Source organism: Pelobates fuscus, chromosome 3, assembly GCF_036172605.1.
Source record: "Pelobates fuscus isolate aPelFus1 chromosome 3, aPelFus1.pri, whole genome shotgun sequence".
Classification (NCBI taxonomy): domain Eukaryota; kingdom Metazoa; phylum Chordata; class Amphibia; order Anura; family Pelobatidae; genus Pelobates; species Pelobates fuscus.
This window is the reverse complement of record NC_086319.1, coordinates 155,574,092-155,593,519: the sequence shown is the minus strand read 5'-3', so window position 1 is coordinate 155,593,519 and position 19,428 is coordinate 155,574,092. Positions and strand designations below refer to the sequence as shown.

The window sequence follows — 19,428 nt, the reverse complement described above, 5'->3', positions numbered from 1 at the left end:
CGTAATTTTTTATAAATCGGACACTCTTTGCCCTCATTGAGATTTATGGGGATAGATCATGTCCCAGAACTGTCTAGGGGTGGCAACCGTGAGATGCGATTGCTACAAAAGGAGGCATTTGGGATTTTTACATTGGACACTAAGTCTCCCAATGGACTAAATGAAATGAATTCACTTCAATGCTTTCTACCACGAAGATAGTTTGTGATTGTGATATGTGTTCCACGGCATAACATGTATTCTATATATTTAGTGATATTTAGTTGAACTACCCGGTTTCTAGGATCCGTTTTATTAATGATTATTGGCATTATGCCGACTAGATTATGGATAGTGGATTTGTTAATATTATTTGGCTGGTTATGAATGAGCTACATTATTAAAGGGACACTCCAGGCACCCAGACCACTTCTGCTCATTGAAGTGGTCTGGGTGCCAACTCCCACTACCCTTAACCCTGCAAGTGTAATTATTGTAGTTTTTCATAAACTGCAATAATTACATTGCAGGGTTAACTCCACCTCTAGTGGCTGTCTACTAGACAGCCACTAGAGGTCACTTCCTGGGTTCTAGCACAGGAAACCTGTGCTAGAGCGTCGCTGGACGTCCTCACGCTGTGTGAGGACCTCCAGCGTCGCTCAAAACCCCATAGGAAAGCATTGAAATGATTTTTCAATGCTTTCCTATGGGGAGACGTAATGTGCATGCGCGGCATTTCCGCGCATGCGCATTAGGTCTCCTTGGCCGGTGGGCGAGATCAGTCTCGCCCACCGGGCGACGCAATCACTGGGAGGAGCGTCGCGGAGGCGGAGACAGCGGTGAGGGACATCTCCGCTGTCCCAGGTAAGGGACTGAAGGGGTTTTCACCCCTTCAGTAACCGGGGATTGGTGGGTGGGAGGGAGAGGGACCCTCCAGTGCCAGAAAAACGGATCGTTTTTCTGGCACTGGAGTTTCCCTTTAAGTTAAGATCCAAATCCAGTTCCATAATCGACTAGTAATGTCTGATATGAGCGTTTGTAAATACTTTACTTTATTTTGTTGCTATTTTGCAGTAAGATTTTGTTGATAATTTAGTGCACCTTGTGGCCATATATTATAGTTTATACTGCTCTTATCGTTTGGCTTTTTACGAATGAGTTGTATAATCGAGTTAAGATTCAAACCTATTTCTATAATTGACTAGTTATGTCTGATAGGAGTTCCTGCAAATACGAGACTGAACCTTGTTGTTATCCTACAGTGAGAATGTACTTAATGCATTTTGTGGTTAAATATCAGAGTTTATACTGCTTTTATGTGTAGATTTCCCCCATGCTGATACATGCTTGGACCTGGGGTAGTAGGAATTAACAGCTGTCTCTAAGAGTGAAACTCTGTATCTCGGTTAGTATGTGATACCACTTTGATTGTATACCGATCGCTGTGGTCCAGTATGTATTCTCTGCTTGGGGAAAACATTTTGTCATGTTTTGTATATATGTATATAGTTGAGTTCATGTTCAATGGTTTTATTGAATACTGTATATATAATTAGTTAAACACTTTAGTAATTGGTACCATATGTTATACTCACGATGCACGTGATGTAATTGAACCTCATTAGTGTTCCTTTACCCTCCAATCAACAGTTCACAATGTTTATTTAAGTGCAATGAGTCCCATTGTTAGATTGTCTTGAAAAAAGTCCCTAGTGGACTGAAACGTCAACACTATGTAATCAACTTTTGAAGCTTGAAAAATGGCAAATTTTTGGCAACAGTATCGAGTCCTGTGAGTGCACTTCCAATGAGGTATTTCATATATATATATATATATATATATATATATATATATAGGGGACCAGATTTGCCGGGGAGGGCTGCCTGGGCTGTCAGGCAGTCCTCCCGAAGAGGATTGCGGTGGAGGTTAGTACCGCGGAGCTCCTGGGGGCTTAAGCCGTTACGTCATTGTATGCTACCGCAACGGCTTTAAAGCCCATTATAATGGGGACGGTATAGAACACCGTAACGGCATTAAGGGGTTAAAGGGTCACCCAGACCACTTAATCTCATTGAAGTGGTCTGGGTGCACTGTAGCTGTTCCCCTTAGTCCTGCAATGTTAAAAAGGAAAGCATTGGATTGGCTGAGATCATCAATTCTGATTGTCAGCCAAGGAGGCGGATCAGGGGCGGCGCTGGAAATAAGGTGCACCTATTTAGGAGGGGCAACGGGGGGGGGGAGGGGAGAGGTAAGTAGGCTAAATAGTGTTTTGAACACTATATGGTCAGGAATACACATTTGTATTCCTGACCTATAGTGTCCCTTTAAGTATCTTAAGAGGACACCCAAGAGTGTTCTGGTTAACACACAGCATTAGAGAACATTGGGGCAACAGAGGTACACTAGGTACAAACGAAGCCACAAGTCCACTAGTGTAGGTGACCTGAGAGGTGTAAGAAGAATAGAAGTATCATAAGAGAGCATATAAACAGTATTGAAGAAAGCATGCAGATGAGTGAGAAAACTATAATTAGGGGCTAAAGTTTAATACAATGGGATTTGTGTGGACTGCTGGAGTGTAGAAAACTAGACGAAAAGGAATTGAGTCACGTTTCTAGGAATTTGCATAACTGGTCAGCTTATAACACATGTATTGGTATGTTTTTGTCAACAGTGTCCACCACTTGTCCCTTGTAGACCTTGAAAAATACAATGCCACCTGTGTCTACGGAGGCATGTACTTCCCAAATGAAATGTACAATTGTACAAAAAAAATTGGCTTGCTACAATCAAACATCTGATCTCAAAAGCAAAATCTGTGCATCCGCCTGTCTATTGTTGTTATAATTACCAGACAGAACAAGAAACATCTTGTTGAACAACATGGGTGTCAACGTTGCAATAAGCCTCTTCTACTAAGACATTTAAATAGGCTTTATAAAATGAAAAAAAAAAAAATCCTAGGGACTTATTCACTAAATATCAAATTGTAATGCAATGATAATTGCCACATTTAAAGCCATTAAATCTAAAGTGATAAAGTTCTCCAACTCACCCATAGTCATAGCTTGGCTATTTTTTTCCTTGACTTTGAATATGATTTTCAGTTTACTACAGTACGCTGTTTAGTGAACAAACACCACAAAGTGTACATACCAACCACCTCTCCAAACAATGAATTCATTCAGACTTCTTGTACTCACAATAAGCAAAACATTGCACAGTTCAAGCCTAAGAGGAAGATATCCAACTAAATATTGTCTTATGTCTGTTACTTATTGACTTGGCTTGGGTTGGGAAATCCTTTGGAGTAAGCAGGAATTAATAATTTCAAAGCAAAAGTGTGGATATTTTTTTTGGCACTCACACTCATGTGAGCTCTGGGACTGGCTGGGAATAAGTCTCATCTTGTACTTTCATGCACTTGCTGCTGAGTTATTACAAGAGTTTTGCAGATTTTTTTGAAGTGTGATTTGTGTGGGCTTTTTTGGACTATCTGCTTTTACACCTGCAGACATGATCCAGGAGATTGGTGGACAAGATAATCCAACATTTGAGGTGAGTGTTTTTTATTTTTATATTTGAGGTTATTAGTGCCCCTTCTTTGAGAACAGTAATCTGCCCCTGTTGTAAGTACATGGGATTTGCCTAGTTGTGTTCCTGAAGGGGCTAAAAGTAAATGCAGAATTTTAAACTACTTTTGAAAATGCAGATGTGATCATAATTTTATTTTCTAATCTTCATTTAATAGATCAGAAATCTGCTTCTGTATGTAAATATACCTGTATTATTAAAGGAGCACTAAATGCAGAGTACTTCATATCAATAGGAGGGCAGTGATCTAAATAGGTATCAGGACACTATTGTGTTGGGTATATAGGTTTGTATTCCTAATGCTATAATGTTCCTCTAAGTGATGGATTTTAATTTAAAACCTGAATGCCCTCTGGGGGCATTTGGACATCATGGTTAGTCAGGTCATTAATTGCAAGATTATGTGGAACGGCTGCAAATGCACTAAAATCTGGAAGCTAATATGTATCTATATAATAATTGAACACCATATTTGGCCACTATCTAATTGCAAATTCAGTACACGTTTATATAAATTGAGTGGACTACATTTGCAGGTTTATAATGGCCAGGCACCTGGTGGAATAAAATGTTATGTGCGTCTTCAGATGAGAGAACTGAATTTCAATCAAATTTGCCTTTTAGTACATATGCTAATTGGGTTGTTTTAATTGAGGTTTCGTTAGCTGGCTTGTATTTGCTTCTTAAGTGAATTACCCTGTTAATGTTTCTCAGAAACATGCTCATTAGTGACTTTAAATTGCGTTTGAGGCTGTCTCTTGAGATGCACAAATGTTGAATCACTGACAAGCTCACCTGTGATAAAGCAGGGTTCTCTTAAAAGCTGAAAAAGGACCACTTCACACCCATATAGCACTTACCATTTTAATTACATTTGATAAACCAAATGATTTATATGCGAAATCAGCACTTTTATAACTCAATTATGAAACCATTCCCTGGCTGTCAGACAGCCGTGGAGATTTTATTCCTCTTGGCTATAACATCTGCCCTCACCCATAACTGCCATCAAGGGGGTCCTGATGGGGCCCTATATTACCAATGTGCATACATATGTAGCAAGTATTGTGACAGTGAGCCTGTGAGTGTTCATGTTATTTCATTATACTTAGTCCTCTCTATGGGCGGCTGCTTCATCCCTTGTCCCCCTCAGTGTGTGGGTGAGAATCAGAGAGAGATCTTTTTACAAGCTTTTTTTTTTTTTTTTTTTTTTTTTTTTTTTTAGATAAGCCTCCAATGAGAACATACTGCAAAAAATGCATGCATGTTTTTGTTGTGGGTATATCTACTAAATAGTGGTTCTCCACCCCGTTTTAGAGTGAAATGTTTTTTTTTTTTTTTTTTAAATTGTGGAGTTAGAGAACACTGTCCAAAGTATACAGTAATTTAAAATCCAAATATCAAGTTTTGAAGAAACCCTATAGTGTCACAAATACAAACTTGTATTCCTGCCACTATATTTTAAAAAACACATTTTACTGTACTGGTATACTGTGAAATTTCCCGTGGGACGTCGGCACCTGGGGCTGGGGAGACACCTGGCTAACCTGGGGCGGCAGGGGGAGCTGGCTCTTCTGGCGGCCGCAGGGGAGCTGGCTCTTCTGGCTCTGCTCCCCCGCCCTTGCACGCTACTAGATGGCTGGAAACGAGAACCTCTTTTCCTTAAAGATATGGCGATACCTACCAAACAGGAACCTATACGCTGCATAGCAACGTTTGATTCTGGTTGGGATCAATCTAAACGAATACTAGGCAGGTTCTGGCCACTGATCTCCCAAGATCCCCAACTTAAGGGAGTTGTGACTCCTTTTGTCTCTCTTACTGCAAGAAGAGGCAAAAATGTAAAAGAGGTTCTCGTTTCCAGCCATCTGTCCTCCAAATGTGCCACCACAAATTGGCTCTCAGTACAGGGCACCTACCAATGTGGCAGGTGTGTGGCCTGCCAATATATAATGAAAGACTCAAAAGTCCTTCCAAACCTGATTGATAACTCAGTACGTCATGTTACACACTTCTTTAACTGCAACACGAAGGGCATCATTTACTTGCTGACCTGTACCTGTGGACTTAGGTATGTGGGGAAAACTATTCGCCCCTTTAAGAGACTAATCATGGAACACATACATTCAGTCAGAAACCTTTATTGGATGTGAGACAAAGATGCTGTCACTTTAAGACTCACAAGTAAATAGGCTATGTTTATTTATTTTTTTCAGTTCAATGAATATCACATCATAACTTTGTCAGCATGAGACATGATTTATTAATGGACTTTGATCCATTTAGCTACAGTCATTCCTTTTGAGGTTATTGATGTGCAAGGAGATCTTTTTAATTGATTTCCATGACACTTAGCTCATTTCCAGTTGAGCGTTTAGGTGATGAAACACTAGGGATGAATTTACATGCCCTGTCAATCATTGAGTGACTCATCCAGGGGGGCGGTACTACTTTGAACGCCGTTTTTCGGCGCGCACGGGTCCGCCACTCCCACTTAATTCTGCCGGCTCGTCACATATAAAAGAGCCGGCTAGGGGTTAGACATACAATTTACCTCTGACGAAGGCGCAATTAAGCGCTGAAACGCGCGTTAGGAAGTTTAGCTAGGTGCTGCTCCACTCATGGAGATCTTAGTCAGTCTAGTTTTCTATACTAGCTCTGGGACTCTGGTGGTTTATTAGGAGGGGATTTTTGATTCATTTAGTAATCTGGGCGATAGATTTAGCCGAGTTTGGTTCTGAACAGATATATTTCTATGTGGGTGGTCTCCTCCATCTATACTTCTGGGGGGGTCGCTTGATTAATCATCCTAGTATTGGAGTGCATTCAGTTACAAGTGCAACTTTGTTGCCCTATGCACCAGATATTCTGTTACCTCTAGGCTGATAGCCTAGGATTTGTTCTCAGTGACCTAGAGGATTACCCAGGCTGTTTCCTCTTTCCCCTCCCCATCTAGTCACCAGCTGTGACGTTTTGATCTCTGTATATAGGTGGTTCTATTGGAAAGTTTATGCTTTTTCTTTACTATTTTCACTGTCCATATCCACACATTTTTTTTGGTAGCACTCCTATTTTCCATTTTTTGTTTAATATTTTTTTTCATTTTGTGTTTACATTGTTTTATGCCATTATCATTAAAGGTTAAGTTTTAGCATTACATCTAGGACGGGGTTTCCTTGATAGGTTTATCCTACATAAGGGTGTGGAGTTTCTCCATTACTCTTTGGATTTTCCTTTTCTCTTTTTCTTTCTACACGTATGTAAGGGTTACCCCCTTTTATGATTCCCCAGACACACTTACAGGCTGGTTGCCTTTGGCCAATGGCTTTTCTTCTTGTCTGTGTCATTGTGTGTGTGTGTGTGTGTGTATTTCTGTCTGTGTCATGGTGTCTGTCTGTGTCATGGTGTGTGTGTGTGTCTGTGTCATTGTGTGTGTTTCTGTCTGTGTCATGGTGTGTGTCTGTGTCATTGTGTGTGTGTGTGTTTCTGTCTGTCATGGTGTGTGTGTGTCTGTCTGTCTGTGTCATGGTGTGGGTGTGTGTGTGTCTGTCTGTCATGGTGTGGGTGTGTGTGTGTCTGTCTGTCATGGTGTGGGTGTGTGTGTGTCTGTGTCATGGTGTGTGTGTGTGTGTCTGTCATGGTGTGTGTGTTTCTGTCTGTCATGGTGTGTGTGTTTCTGTCTGTCATGGTGTGTGTGTTTCTGTCTGTCATGGTGTGTGTGTTTCTGTCTGTGTCATGGTGTGTGTGTTTCTGTCTGTGTCATGGTGTGTGTGTTTCTGTCTGTGTCATGGTGTGTGTTTCTGTCTGTGTCATGGTGTGTGTGTTTCTGTCTGTGTCATGGTGTGTGTGTTTCTGTCTGTGTCATGGTGTGTGTGTTTCTGTCTGTGTCATGGTGTGTGTGTTTCTGTCTGTGTCATGGTGTGTGTGTTTCTGTCTGTGTCATGGTGTGTGTGTTTCTGTCTGTGCCATGGTGTGTGTGTTTCTGTCTGTGCCATGGTGTGTGTGTTTCTGTCTGTGCCATGGTGTGTGTGTTTCTGTCTGTGTCATGGTGTGTGTGTTTCTGTCTGTGTCATGGTGTGTGTTTCTGTCTGTGTCATGGTGTGTGTTTCTATCTGTCATGGTGTGTGTTTCTATCTGTCATGGTGTGTGTCTGTGTCATTGTGTGTGTGTGTGTGTGTGTGTGTGTGTGTTTCTGTCTGTGTCATTGTGTGTGTGTTTCTGTCTGTGTCATTGTGTGTGTGTGTTTCTGTCTGTGTCATTGTGTGTGTGTGTTTCTGTCTGTGTCATTGTGTGTGTGTTTCTGTCTGTGTCATTGTGTGTGTGTTTCTGTCTGTGTCATGGTGTGTGTGTGTTTCTGTCTGTGTCATGGTGTGTGTGTGTTTCTGTCTGTGTCATTGTGTGTGTGTGTTTCTGTCTGTGTCAGTGTGTGTGTGTGTTTCTGTCTGTGTCATTGTGTGTGTGGGTGTGTGTTTCTGTCTGTGTCATGGTGTGTGTTTCTATCTGTCATGGTGTGTGTCTGTGTCATTGTGTGTGTGTGTTTCTGTCTGTGTCATGGTGTGTGTGTGTGTGTGTTTCTGTCTGTGTCATGGTGTGTGGGTGTGTGTGTTTCTGTCTGTGTCATGGTGTGTGTGTGTTTCTGTCTGTGTCATGGTGTGTGTCTGTGTCATTGTGTGTGTGTATTTCTGTCTGTGTCATGGTGTGTTTCTGTCTGTGTCGTGTGTGTGTTTCTGTCTGTGTCATGGGGTGTGTGTGTTTCTGTCTGTGTCATGGGATGTGTGTGTGTTTTTAAAAATAGTGTTTTTACCCCCCCTTTTTTTTCCACATCGTGCTGGTCACCCCTCAACTGGTCCTACCTCTATGGCTGAGGTCATCAAGCTTGATGATCTCAAGCAAACCGCACTGACACAGGAAGCACCTCTAGTGAGTGTCTGTCACTAGGAAGCAATGTAAACACTGCCTTTTCTCTGAAAAGTCAGTTTTTACATAGAAAAGCCTGCAGGGACAGGCTATAGACACCGGAACCACTACATTAGGCTGTGTGTGTGTGCGCGCCTGCTAATGAGTGGGCTTGCTTGCGTGTGTGTGTGTGTGTGTGTGTGTGCCCCCTAGTGAGTGAGCTTGTATTTTTATGTCAATGAGCTTATGTATATCCGTGAGATTGTTTGTCTATGAGGCTGTGTATCAATGAGCTTGTCTGTGTCTGCATGTAAGTATGCTTACTGTATAATTAAACATTTTACTCTGAAAGGACCAATATTTTATATCAGAAAAAGCAATATATATAACTCAATCATCTGGGGTGGCAAGGCATAGCCTTACATATTACATGCGAAAATATATGGCGCAATGACTTATGGGACTAGCATAGATTTCGAGGGCTGCTTTGTATCCGCAGTCCGACCCTGGCTCTGGTGCGGTACAGAGGCTGTAGCGGAAGGGGAAAAGGTAGGTATAGAGGTTCTAGTGAGGGATAGGGGCAGTGGTGCTGTAGATAGGGACTGTGGTGGGGAAACAGTGGTTGTAATTGTAGGGGGAAATGGTGTATAGGGGCTGTAGTGGGGCAGGGAAAGGGTGGAGTAGAGAGAAATGGAGGGGCTGCAGGGGTGAGGAGAGAGAAAGGTAGGAGTTGTAGGGAAGGGGGGATAGAAATGGAGTGGCTGCAGGGGAATGAAGGGGAATTAGAGAAATGGAGGGGCTGCATGGTAAGTGGGAAAGAGAAACAGAGGGAAAGCAGGGAGGGAGACATATTGAGGGGCAAGATTGGTGGGGGTAGAATGAGACACATGGAGGGGCTTTGGGGGGAGGGGTGTGAGACACATGGAAAGGCTGGGGGGAGCAAATGAGACACATGGATAGTCAACAGTGGTGGGGGGAGAAAGACACATGGAGGTGCTTGGGGGAATGAGACACATGGAGGTGCTTGGGGGAATGAGACACATGGAGGTGCTTGGGGGAATGAGACACATGGAGGTGCTTGGGGGAATGAGACACATGGAGGTGCTTTAGGGGGATGAGACATATGGAGGGGCCAGGGGGAGCAAATGAGACACATGAATGGGCAAGACTGGTGGGAGGTAGAAAGACTATTGAAGAGGAATGATACATGTGGAGGGGCTTGGGGGAAATAATGAGACATCGAGGGGCTGGGCGGTAATTTTCCCACCAGGGCCCCATGGTTTCTAGTTATGCCTCTGGTTACAACAATAGGTAGGAATTGTACTGCCCCATTTTAATATAACAAAAGCTTGTATGAAGCTCTATTACATGTGAGTGCTTATTTGTTGGATCTGTCTTTTTCTGTGATTTCATCCATACAGAGGATTTTTGTCGTCTCTGTTTGCTTGTATTTCATATCATTCCTTCGGATTTCAAAATCAAATAAGGATCAAGATAACTCTGTGATGATTTGGACATTTATTATCATGGAATATTTGCATGTATGTTAATGATATCACAGTGTATTACCTGGTTTTATTTGATTTGCTATTGGGATTTCTCTTTGGGATATAGAAGGGACAAATGTTTTTTTCAGTTTGTGCTGGCCTTATTACAGATTTGTAGCACTTTATCCATCCTGTATTTTCTGTCTGTCTTTCAAGGAACAGACTCCCCTATGAATAGACTGACACTTTGATAACTGTTGCTTACCTGGAAACCAATCACACAGCCTTTGAGGTAAAAGGAATGGGAAACAATGTTTCCTCTTGGAGATTCTGGATGAATAGTAATAGCCATATGTTGTATAATAAAATACAAGAAAACAGGTTGCGCCAAAAGGTGTAAAATAATATAATAATATTTTTTTTTTTTTTTAAAGTCCAAATAATCACAGTCCAAATATTGCAATCCCAGCTGTTTCTGGATTCTTGGGGAATGTTGGTGCTTGCAAATATATGTAGGGACACACAAAGTGACAAATAATAGTGCAGACTGTTTGGCAGGAAAATAGGACTCACAACAGTGGTATGAGGTAGCACTCACATGTTATGGAGCTTAAACTAGCTCTAATTAAGATTGCTTGCAATGGTACAATCTCCATTGGTGGATATAACTTATGATCTGAATATCTCGATATGCAGGTACATATATGAAAGAAAGAGAAAATATACAATAGTGCTCACTGTAAACATAAATATGTGATGCAGTACAAAAATGTATTCTATTTACATTTGATAGAGCCTTAGGTCGCTCAAATATCAGCACATGGGTGGTATAATCCCCATCAGGGATATGTTGGTAAATAGTTGTCCAGATCTGAAGGTGTGCCAGTAACAAATAAAATTTAAAATTGCATAAAAAGTGTAATAAATGGTCTATTACAAGAAAGTGAATTAAAACCAAAAATACTTTTATGCTTAAAAGACATAAGACATAAATGTTACAATATTACACAACATGTTTCCCCAATAAAGGCCTTTTCAAGTGTAAACAGATTTATCTGGCATATAGGGGTAAGGGCAATTAAAAATGGCTATTTTGGCGCCAAAAATACATCCTCTGACCTTTGACCTCTTCTGGTCACATGTTATGTATAATATTTGATTGTGAAAAAACATTCTTAATATAATTCGTAGTGGATACATTTGATTTGTTAATATGATAATGGAACAGTAGTAGTAGTAGTAGTAGTAGTATGTTTTGGAGGTCAAAAAATCCTTCCACAGGAAGTGGTGAATCGGCCATTTTGGATATGGGTAATTGCAATATGGGAGTTATTATAGCTGTAAAACTGCTAGTTTTGGTAATCTAGCAATAAGAGGTAGAAAAGGGTCAGCATCTGAGTGGGCAGGGATTGTTTTTTTTTTATAATAAATATGCTCATATCTGAGCAGTGCTTAAATTAATAGATCAGGCAGTACTGGAAGTGAGCCACAGCCATTATGGATGTGGGCAATACTAGAGAGTTTAGGGTGAAACTAAGGCAAACCTAATAATAGATCCAAAATACATACTGCACTTGCATAAATAGGCTTCTAAATGAAGAATAATAGATGCATAGGAGGGAGAGAGGGCATAAAATACACTTGGGAATGAAATATATGATGGTGTTAAACAACTTTACCAGGAGTGAAAATATATATAGTGATTCCACATTACTGGTATTAAAAATACAAATTGAATGGGTAAGTGTATAAGAGGGAAAATATGACTAAGAAATGGTACTAGTATTAGTGACATTGAATAAAATATTATTGTTGTGTGTAATATAAATATATGATTTATACATTTCTAAATTAAAATATATGCTTTACAAATGGATAAATACATATAGTGAGGATACATACAAAATATATAATACATTGTTAAAAAATATTTAAATCTAGTAATTAGGCATGTAAAAAATAAACTACACAAAAAAGGAAAAGGGTGGCGCTATTTAACAGAAATATTGTAGCATGCAGCAAAAACACCTAAGTGTACAGTCACTCTGTAACACTTACATATACACAAGAAAATGGAAGGAAAGGTGATTGAGCAATGTTTGTATAATACCCAGATTTTGTAGATAATCTCTAGGCTCTGTAAATACAGAAAACCAACATAGGGTAATGCGTTTTAACACTAAGTAATGTAAGTGAGAGACTTAGAAAAACTCACAATCTTTAGAGCATTTCTGAGTTTGCTCAGTCTAAACTATGAAGGCAGGGTACATCAATCAGACGCGCAGGCATCTGCACTCGGTCCCCCCAGGAGGCGCCCGCAATACCCCGCGGAGCGAACCAGGTAACCAGATAAAATGAAAGTAAAATACTGCTAGGAGGGGGAAGTTGACTTCTCTATAGTAACAGGAGGTGAGCCAAATTTCCGGCTCACCTCCTGTTACTATAGATAAGTCAACTTCCCCCTCCGAGTGCAGATGCCTGCGCGTCTGATTGATGTACCCTGCCTTCATAGTTTAGAGCAAACTCAGAAATGCTCTAAAGATTGTGAGTTTTTCTAAGTCTCTCACTTACATTACTTAGTGTTAAAACTAATTACCCTATGTTGGTTTTCTGTATTCACAGAGCCTAGAAATTATCCACAAAATCTGGGTATTATAAAAAATAAACTATACAAGTCTAGGTGGAATATTTTTGTTTGACATTAGGTAAAATTAAATATAGGATGTTATACAAGTCAAATTCTGCATTCAGACTGTAGGGTTCTAAAGTTTTATATGGATATACCCAGCTCATCTCCATTTTTCCTAATAAAGTTTTCATGTTTCCACCTCTTTATGGGAGTTTGCACGACATGCACATCGTCGTCCCTCATGGCATATTCCTGATGTTACCCAAATAACTTCATTAAATAAGTACAAACACAATCATTTTTTGGCAAAATTATTCCACGGCTTTATTAAGATACAAATTAACTTAATAAGGTCATTGTCAACAAACATTTAATATGACATGACCCAATCAAAATTAACAGTAATACATCCATATAACATAAACCGTTATCACAGCCACCAAGGGCATCCATTTCCAACGGTAGGGGCATACCAAGACACCCCTACACTCCCAGGTTCAGAGCTACTGACGAGCTTGAACTTACCAAACCAAATCCAAACATAAGTATTCCTCCTAAACTATCCCCTCTTCCAAAGCCGACCTACCTCCCAATTATCCTATCCATCCCCCGCCGCCATGACCAAACGAAAGGGCAAACCAAACATTCCACTGAAAATTCCAATCCAACATGGGGGGTGGGTGGGACAGCTACAAGAAGGTAAGAATTTAAAATGGATCCCAACTTAAAATGTCCGTTATTTATATGAAGATTCCTTAGGCCACGCCCCTTATTTTAAATCCTCCACTCACAAACCCCCTTTCTATATGCCTGCCTCCTATCTCATATCTCATTCTATTTGCCTGCCTCCTATCCTATGTCATGGACCATTCCACCTAGCTTTGCTGCTCCATGGGCTTCATTTTTGAATCCCAATTACTTTTAAAATTCTGGGATCATTATTGTGCATACTAAAATGGTTAGACACCCTGTGGTTTTTAAAACCTTTATTAATGTTTCTGCAGTGTTCTGCTAGTCTAGTTTTCAGACATCTAGTCGTCATGCCGATATTCCAGTAAGTATGCAATATTTTTTGTTACATTATTTTATAGTTTTTTTTTTCGTTTGATTAGATTTAAGTTCAATAGTTTTGTTAGTTTTGAAGTTCATTGTTTTGCATGCTATGCATCTATTACATTTTATAAAAACCAGCACAATTACCAAAGGTGCTATTTGTAGTTTTACTTGTCTTAGTATAATTTTTTTTTGTGATGTAATAATTCGTGTTTAGTGCTCCTCTAAAAATTATTTTAGGAGTATTAGGGATAAAATCCTTACGTACATCACCTTGTTGTGAGATGTGCCCGTGTCTTTTTACAATATTTTTTATGTATTTGTTTTTATTGTTAAAATCAAATATTAAAGTTGTGGGGCATCTTTGTTTCTGATTTTATATTGTAAAGGTAAGGTTAGATCTCTATTGCTGTTGTACTTCTGCTATTGATTGATCTAGACCCAGGATAGTTTTTATCTAAAAACTTTTTTTTTTTTTTTTTAAACTGAGATTGCTCATTAAAATCTTCTAGCAGAGTACAATTCCTCCTGATTCTTAGGAATTGGCTCTTGGGGATACTATTTAGCCAGGGGCTATAGTGACAGCTACCCTGATCAATAATATAATTTGAATGAACTTTTTTGAAAAACATTTGTCTTCTAATAACATGCATGGAAAACTGGTTGGAAGGAGAACTGCTGGAGGGATGTAAGCTATTGTTGCTTTTGCTGGGTGGTGTAAAATGCAACTGACAGCTTTCATTGAGCAGGGCCCTCAACCCCTCTGTTCCTATGTGTCCAACTTGACTGGTTACAACTACATGTCTGTTTGTCCACCCATTGTAAAGCGCTGCGGAAATTGATGGCGCTATATAAATAATAACATAATGATGATAATAATAATTATCACACTGTTATCAAGTAGATGACCCCAAGTTGTGAAACAGGTCACATACACAGAAAGCTTTATACAGTATTGCAGTTTTGCATATCAATTTCTTACATAGTTACATAGCTGAAAAGAGACTTGTGTCCATCAAGTTCAGCCTTCTTCACATATGTTTTTGCTGTTGATCCAAAAGAAGGCAAAAAACTCAGTTTGAAGCGCTTCCAATTTTGCAACAAACTAGGAAACAATTCCTTCTTGACCCCAAAATAGCAGTCAGATGTCTCCTTGGATCAAGCAGCTATTACCCCACTAATTAGAAATTATATCCCTGTATGTTATGTTTTTGCAAGTATTTATCCAATTTCAGTTTAAACATCTGTATAGACTCTGACAAAACCACCTCTTCAGGCAAAGAATTCCATATTCTTATTGCTCTTACTGTAAAAAAAACCTTTTCTTTGCCTTAGATGAAATCTCATTTCTTCCAGCCTAAATGTGTGACCTAGTGTCCTATGTATAGCCCTGTTTATGAATAGATTTCCAGATAATGGTTTGTACTGGCCCCGAATATATTTGTATAATGTTATCATAACCCCTCTTAGGCGCCGTTTTTCCAAACTAAAGAGATTTAAATTTTTTAACCTTTCTTCATAACTAAAATGCTCCATTCCTTTTATCAATTTTGTAGCTTGTCTCTGCACGTTTTCTAGTGCCATGATATCTTTCTTTAGAACAGGTGCCCAAAATTGCACAGCATATTCAAGGTGTGGTCTTACCAGCGATTTAAAGAGGCAAAATTATATTTTCCTGGCATATGGTGGCAGTACAATAGTACTCTAATAATACTCTTCCCATAGGCAAGCATCTGAAAGAAATCATCAATTAACATAAAAAGTTCCTCCCCTACAAGGTATAAGAGACCCTACAGCCTAAGGAACTCAGTTCTCTTTCTTGTTCCAACTGGAAGATGGAGAGCAGTGGTGAGGCACATGGGTTGCTGCCAGGGGGATCCGGCCTGATAGCCTCCCGGGTGGAGCGCTGAACGTCCATTGGACATACTGCAGTTATGGAGGCAGGTATGAAAGCCTGCTTTTATGCAGTGTGAGGTCACCGGCTAAGCAAGGAGGCGGTCCTTTAGGGCAGCGAATCCCTGTCCGTCGGAGGAGCATGCGCACAGCGGTGGAACGCACGCCCGGGTGATTGTGCATTCCACCAGAGTTCCGACCGCGCTATCGCGCATGTGCGGTCTGAACTCCCCCAAAAATTGTGCCACATTTGAAATACGCTGCCTATAATGCTGTGCAGATCTGTCTGTCAGCATGGATGCTTGGCATTGAAGATCTCCCGTGTCACCAGCTCCCCCACACGGGTCAGAGGTTTTAGAGGTAGGATCCTGATGGCTTCTATTCTTTAAAACTTTCTAGATAGATTGACTAAGTCGAAAATTCAAATATTGTTTAAATTTTGTGTATTACAGATATGTCTAGCCCTGTTTCTATGGACAATATGGATAAAGACAAGGTTCCTACTCCTCTTTCTAAAAAAGCCAGTTCCAAGTCTAAACATCTCTGTTGTAGTGAATGCTCCACTCCTTTGCCAGATGGGTTCAAAAGGAAAATCTGTAATAATTGCTCCTCATTATCGCTAGAAAAATCCAAGCAACAAGAAATGAAGTCTTTTTTGTCTTGGTTTCAGGATAATCTAGCCCAGACCTTTGAGTCTTTTAAAGAAACAGCTCAGACTTCTCCTGTTATAACTAATAAGCAGAGAGCTAAAAGGAAGAGGACACCATCTGGTTCAGAACTCTCTTCTGGGGAATGTTCCTTTTCAGATTCAGAATCCTCTAGCGAATGTTCTGATAATGAAGTGGGGTTTCCTCGTGACGAGCTGAGGAAATTTATTAAAGAGGTTACTATGGTCCTTGCTGATGAGACAGCTGATAAAACCAGGAGTAGATTTTTTCCAATCCAACAAAAGATGCTGGATTTAATTTTCAGGGAATGGAAGAAGCCAGAAAAAAGGGCCTTTATCTCCAGTCATTTTAAAAGTATTGTTAAAATACAGGAGGATGATAAATGGGAGGATTTACCAGTAGTTGATGTACAAGTTGCGCAATTGTCTAAAAAAACGACTTTACCTATTGGGGAGATTTCGGGTCTGAAAGACCCTATGGATAAGAGAGCTGAAACTTCCAGCAGACGGCCTTATCAGGCAGCAGGTTTTCAGGCAAAAGCTGCATTAGCCGGGGCTTCAGTGGCAAGAGCTCAGAATCTTTGGTTGATTACCTTGGAAGAAGGTCTGGGTGATACCCAGGACAAAGGCCTCTCCCTCCTACTCCAAAATTTGAGGTTGTCAAATGAATATCTTATGGATATTGTTGCGGAGGTGATTAAACTATCAGCTCGTATCATGGGTTTGTCATCTGTAACCCGAAGGGCACTGTGGCTTAAGGCCTGGGCAGCAGACACTGCTTCAAAAGCTGCATTATGTGAACTTCCCTTGGAGAAGAAAAAGTTGTTCGGGTCTCCCCTAGAAGAATTGGTATGACAAATTTCAGAAACTAAGAAGGCCTTACCCCAAGACAGAAAGTATTCCTGGAACCCAGGTACAGAAATTTCCAATTCAGGCACCAGAGGGGTTTTCAAGATAAACCCAGGGGTTTTCGTCAACAAAAGAGATATCAGAAGTTTGACACTCAAAAAGACAAATCTGACAGAAACAAACGTTTCTGACGCCATCAGAGTAGGAGGAAGATTACAGAGTTTCGTTCACAAATGGAAAGAAACAACTACAAATCCATGGGTTTTGAATATAATCCAAAATGGTTACCAAATAGAATTCTTGGTTCTCCAAGGTCGAAATTCCTTGTCTCCTCCTACCAGTCAAAATTAAAAAACCAAGCCCTTTTTAACGCCACTGTTTACCTTTTAAGAAAAGGTGTTATAGAAAGGGTTCCAAATTCTCAAGTTTATCAAGGGGTATACTCCCGCTTGTTCCTTGTTCCAAAACCAGACATGTATTTTCGCCTAATTTTAGATCTAAAATCCCTAAACAAACTTGTTTCTTATCAACATTTCAGAATGGAAACAATAGAGTCTGTCACTCATATCCTTCGAAGAGGAGATTTTATGGCCACCTTGGATCTAAAGGATGCCTATCTGCATGTTCCTATGGATGTGAGCTCAAGAAGATACCTCAGGTTTGCTATAAAGAAAGGAAAGTGTATCCATCATTTCCAGTTCAGGGCTTTCCCGTTCGGGCTAGCCTCAGCACCCAGGATTTTTACAAAGATCCGCACGCCAATCACTGCACTTTTAAGGCTACAAGGTATCACAATCGTACCCTATTTGGACGACTGGTGGATAAAAGCAGATACAAGAACCACGCTGAATTCAGATGTGGCCTACACTCTAAAAACCCTGGAAGAACATGGGTGGATTATAAATCTAGAAAAGTCACATCTTACCCCTTCAAAGGCCATCCTATTTTTAGGGTTTTTGATCAAGTCGGATACCCTGTCAATTCATCTTTCAAGCAAGAAGAAGACAAAGATAAAGAGGTTGATAACGAAACTTCTTCAGGTATCAGAATGTTTCGTAAGAAAACCCATGCAGGTTTTGGGTCATCTGACCTCTGCGATTCCAGCAGTAAAATGGGCCAGAGCGGAATCAAGGCCCTTGCAATGGGAAATACTTACGCAGTGGTCGAAAAAGGAAGAAGACTTGGATGCAATCATGTGTATATCAAACCATACAAAATAAAGAATCTCTTGGTGGCTGCAGGAAAAATTCCTTACAAAAGGCCGGTCCTTTCACCTAAGATCCTGGGTAGTAATTTCAACAGATGCATCAAAAACAGGTTGGGGAGCTCACCTAGGTTATCACTTAAGACAGGGTGTTTGGTCAAAAGACGAAACAAAGGAATCATCAAATTTCAGAGAAATGCTAGCAGTCTTCTACGCCCTTCAACAGTTCGAAGTTTTCATTTTCGGGAAAGCTGTAAAGATCCAGTCAGACAATCAGACTACTGTGTCCTACCTGAACAAACAAGGCGGTACAAAAGTTAAAAAATTGTATCTTCTTTGCTCTCGAATTATGTCCTGGGCTCAGTACCATCTGGAAGACATTTCAGCCGTTCACATTCGGGGGGTAGACAACATTGTTGCAGATGATTTGAGCAGATCAAAATGGTCCCATAACGAGTGGTCACTCAATCAAGTAGTCTTTGCTCAGCTGGTGGGGAGATTCGGCCTTCCAGTTATAGACCTTATGGCAAGAAGATCCAATGCAAAAGTAAGAACGTTTGCCTCCCTTTTCAGGGTAGACAGGACTCTGGTAATAGACGGTCTTTCAATCCGGTGGGAATTTCCCCTTGCTTACATTTTTCCCCCGGTAAGCTTAATACCGAGAATTCTACACAAAGTGTAATCGGATCAGGCACGTCTCCTGGCCATACTGCCATGCTGGCCAAATCGCAGCTGGTTCTCGGGTTTGAGGAATATGACTTTAAAGTACTGGACTCTTCCGGTTACGCCGGATCTTCTGAAAACGCGGATGTCCCAGTGGAAGTATTAGAGATGTTCAAATTGACAGCTTGGCTGCTGCAAGGCTGATTCTGCATCATACGGGTATTAAGAAAGAGGGGTTTCAATTGCTTTTAAACTCCACTAAGAGCTCTACCTCTTCTATATACTTGAAGATTTGGACAAGATTTCTTCACTGGTGCATTACTAAAGATTGCATTAGATCCCATCCGTCTGCTGACACAATCCTTCCTTTTTTTGCAAGATGGTCTTGAACAGGGTTTTAGTCGGTCTACCCTCAAGGTCCAAGTTTCTGCTCTTAGTCATTTTTTGGTAAAGAATTGGGCTTCTAATCCTCTCATTAGGAGATTTTTTTAAAGCAGTGCGGATTTTAAGGCC

General features: G+C 40.4%; 1 protein-coding gene across 3 annotated transcripts in view; it reads left to right on the top strand.

Moving 5' to 3' along the window:
- Positions 1-19,428, top strand: part of LOC134600914 (solute carrier family 23 member 2-like) — a 137,619-nt gene that overhangs the window by 33,043 nt on the left and 85,148 nt on the right. The window contains exon 1 of one of the 3 annotated variants that reach the window (XM_063445296.1): positions 3,367-3,538. The exons of 1 other annotated variant lie outside the window; for it this stretch is intronic. In XM_063445296.1, the coding sequence (XP_063301366.1) occupies positions 3,497-3,538 (42 nt within the window). In that variant the 5' untranslated portion in view covers positions 3,367-3,496. Of the gene's footprint in view, positions 1-3,366; positions 3,539-10,189; positions 10,250-19,428 lie in introns of those variants that run through there. One more of the 3 variants, XM_063445297.1, reaches the window with a different exon arrangement.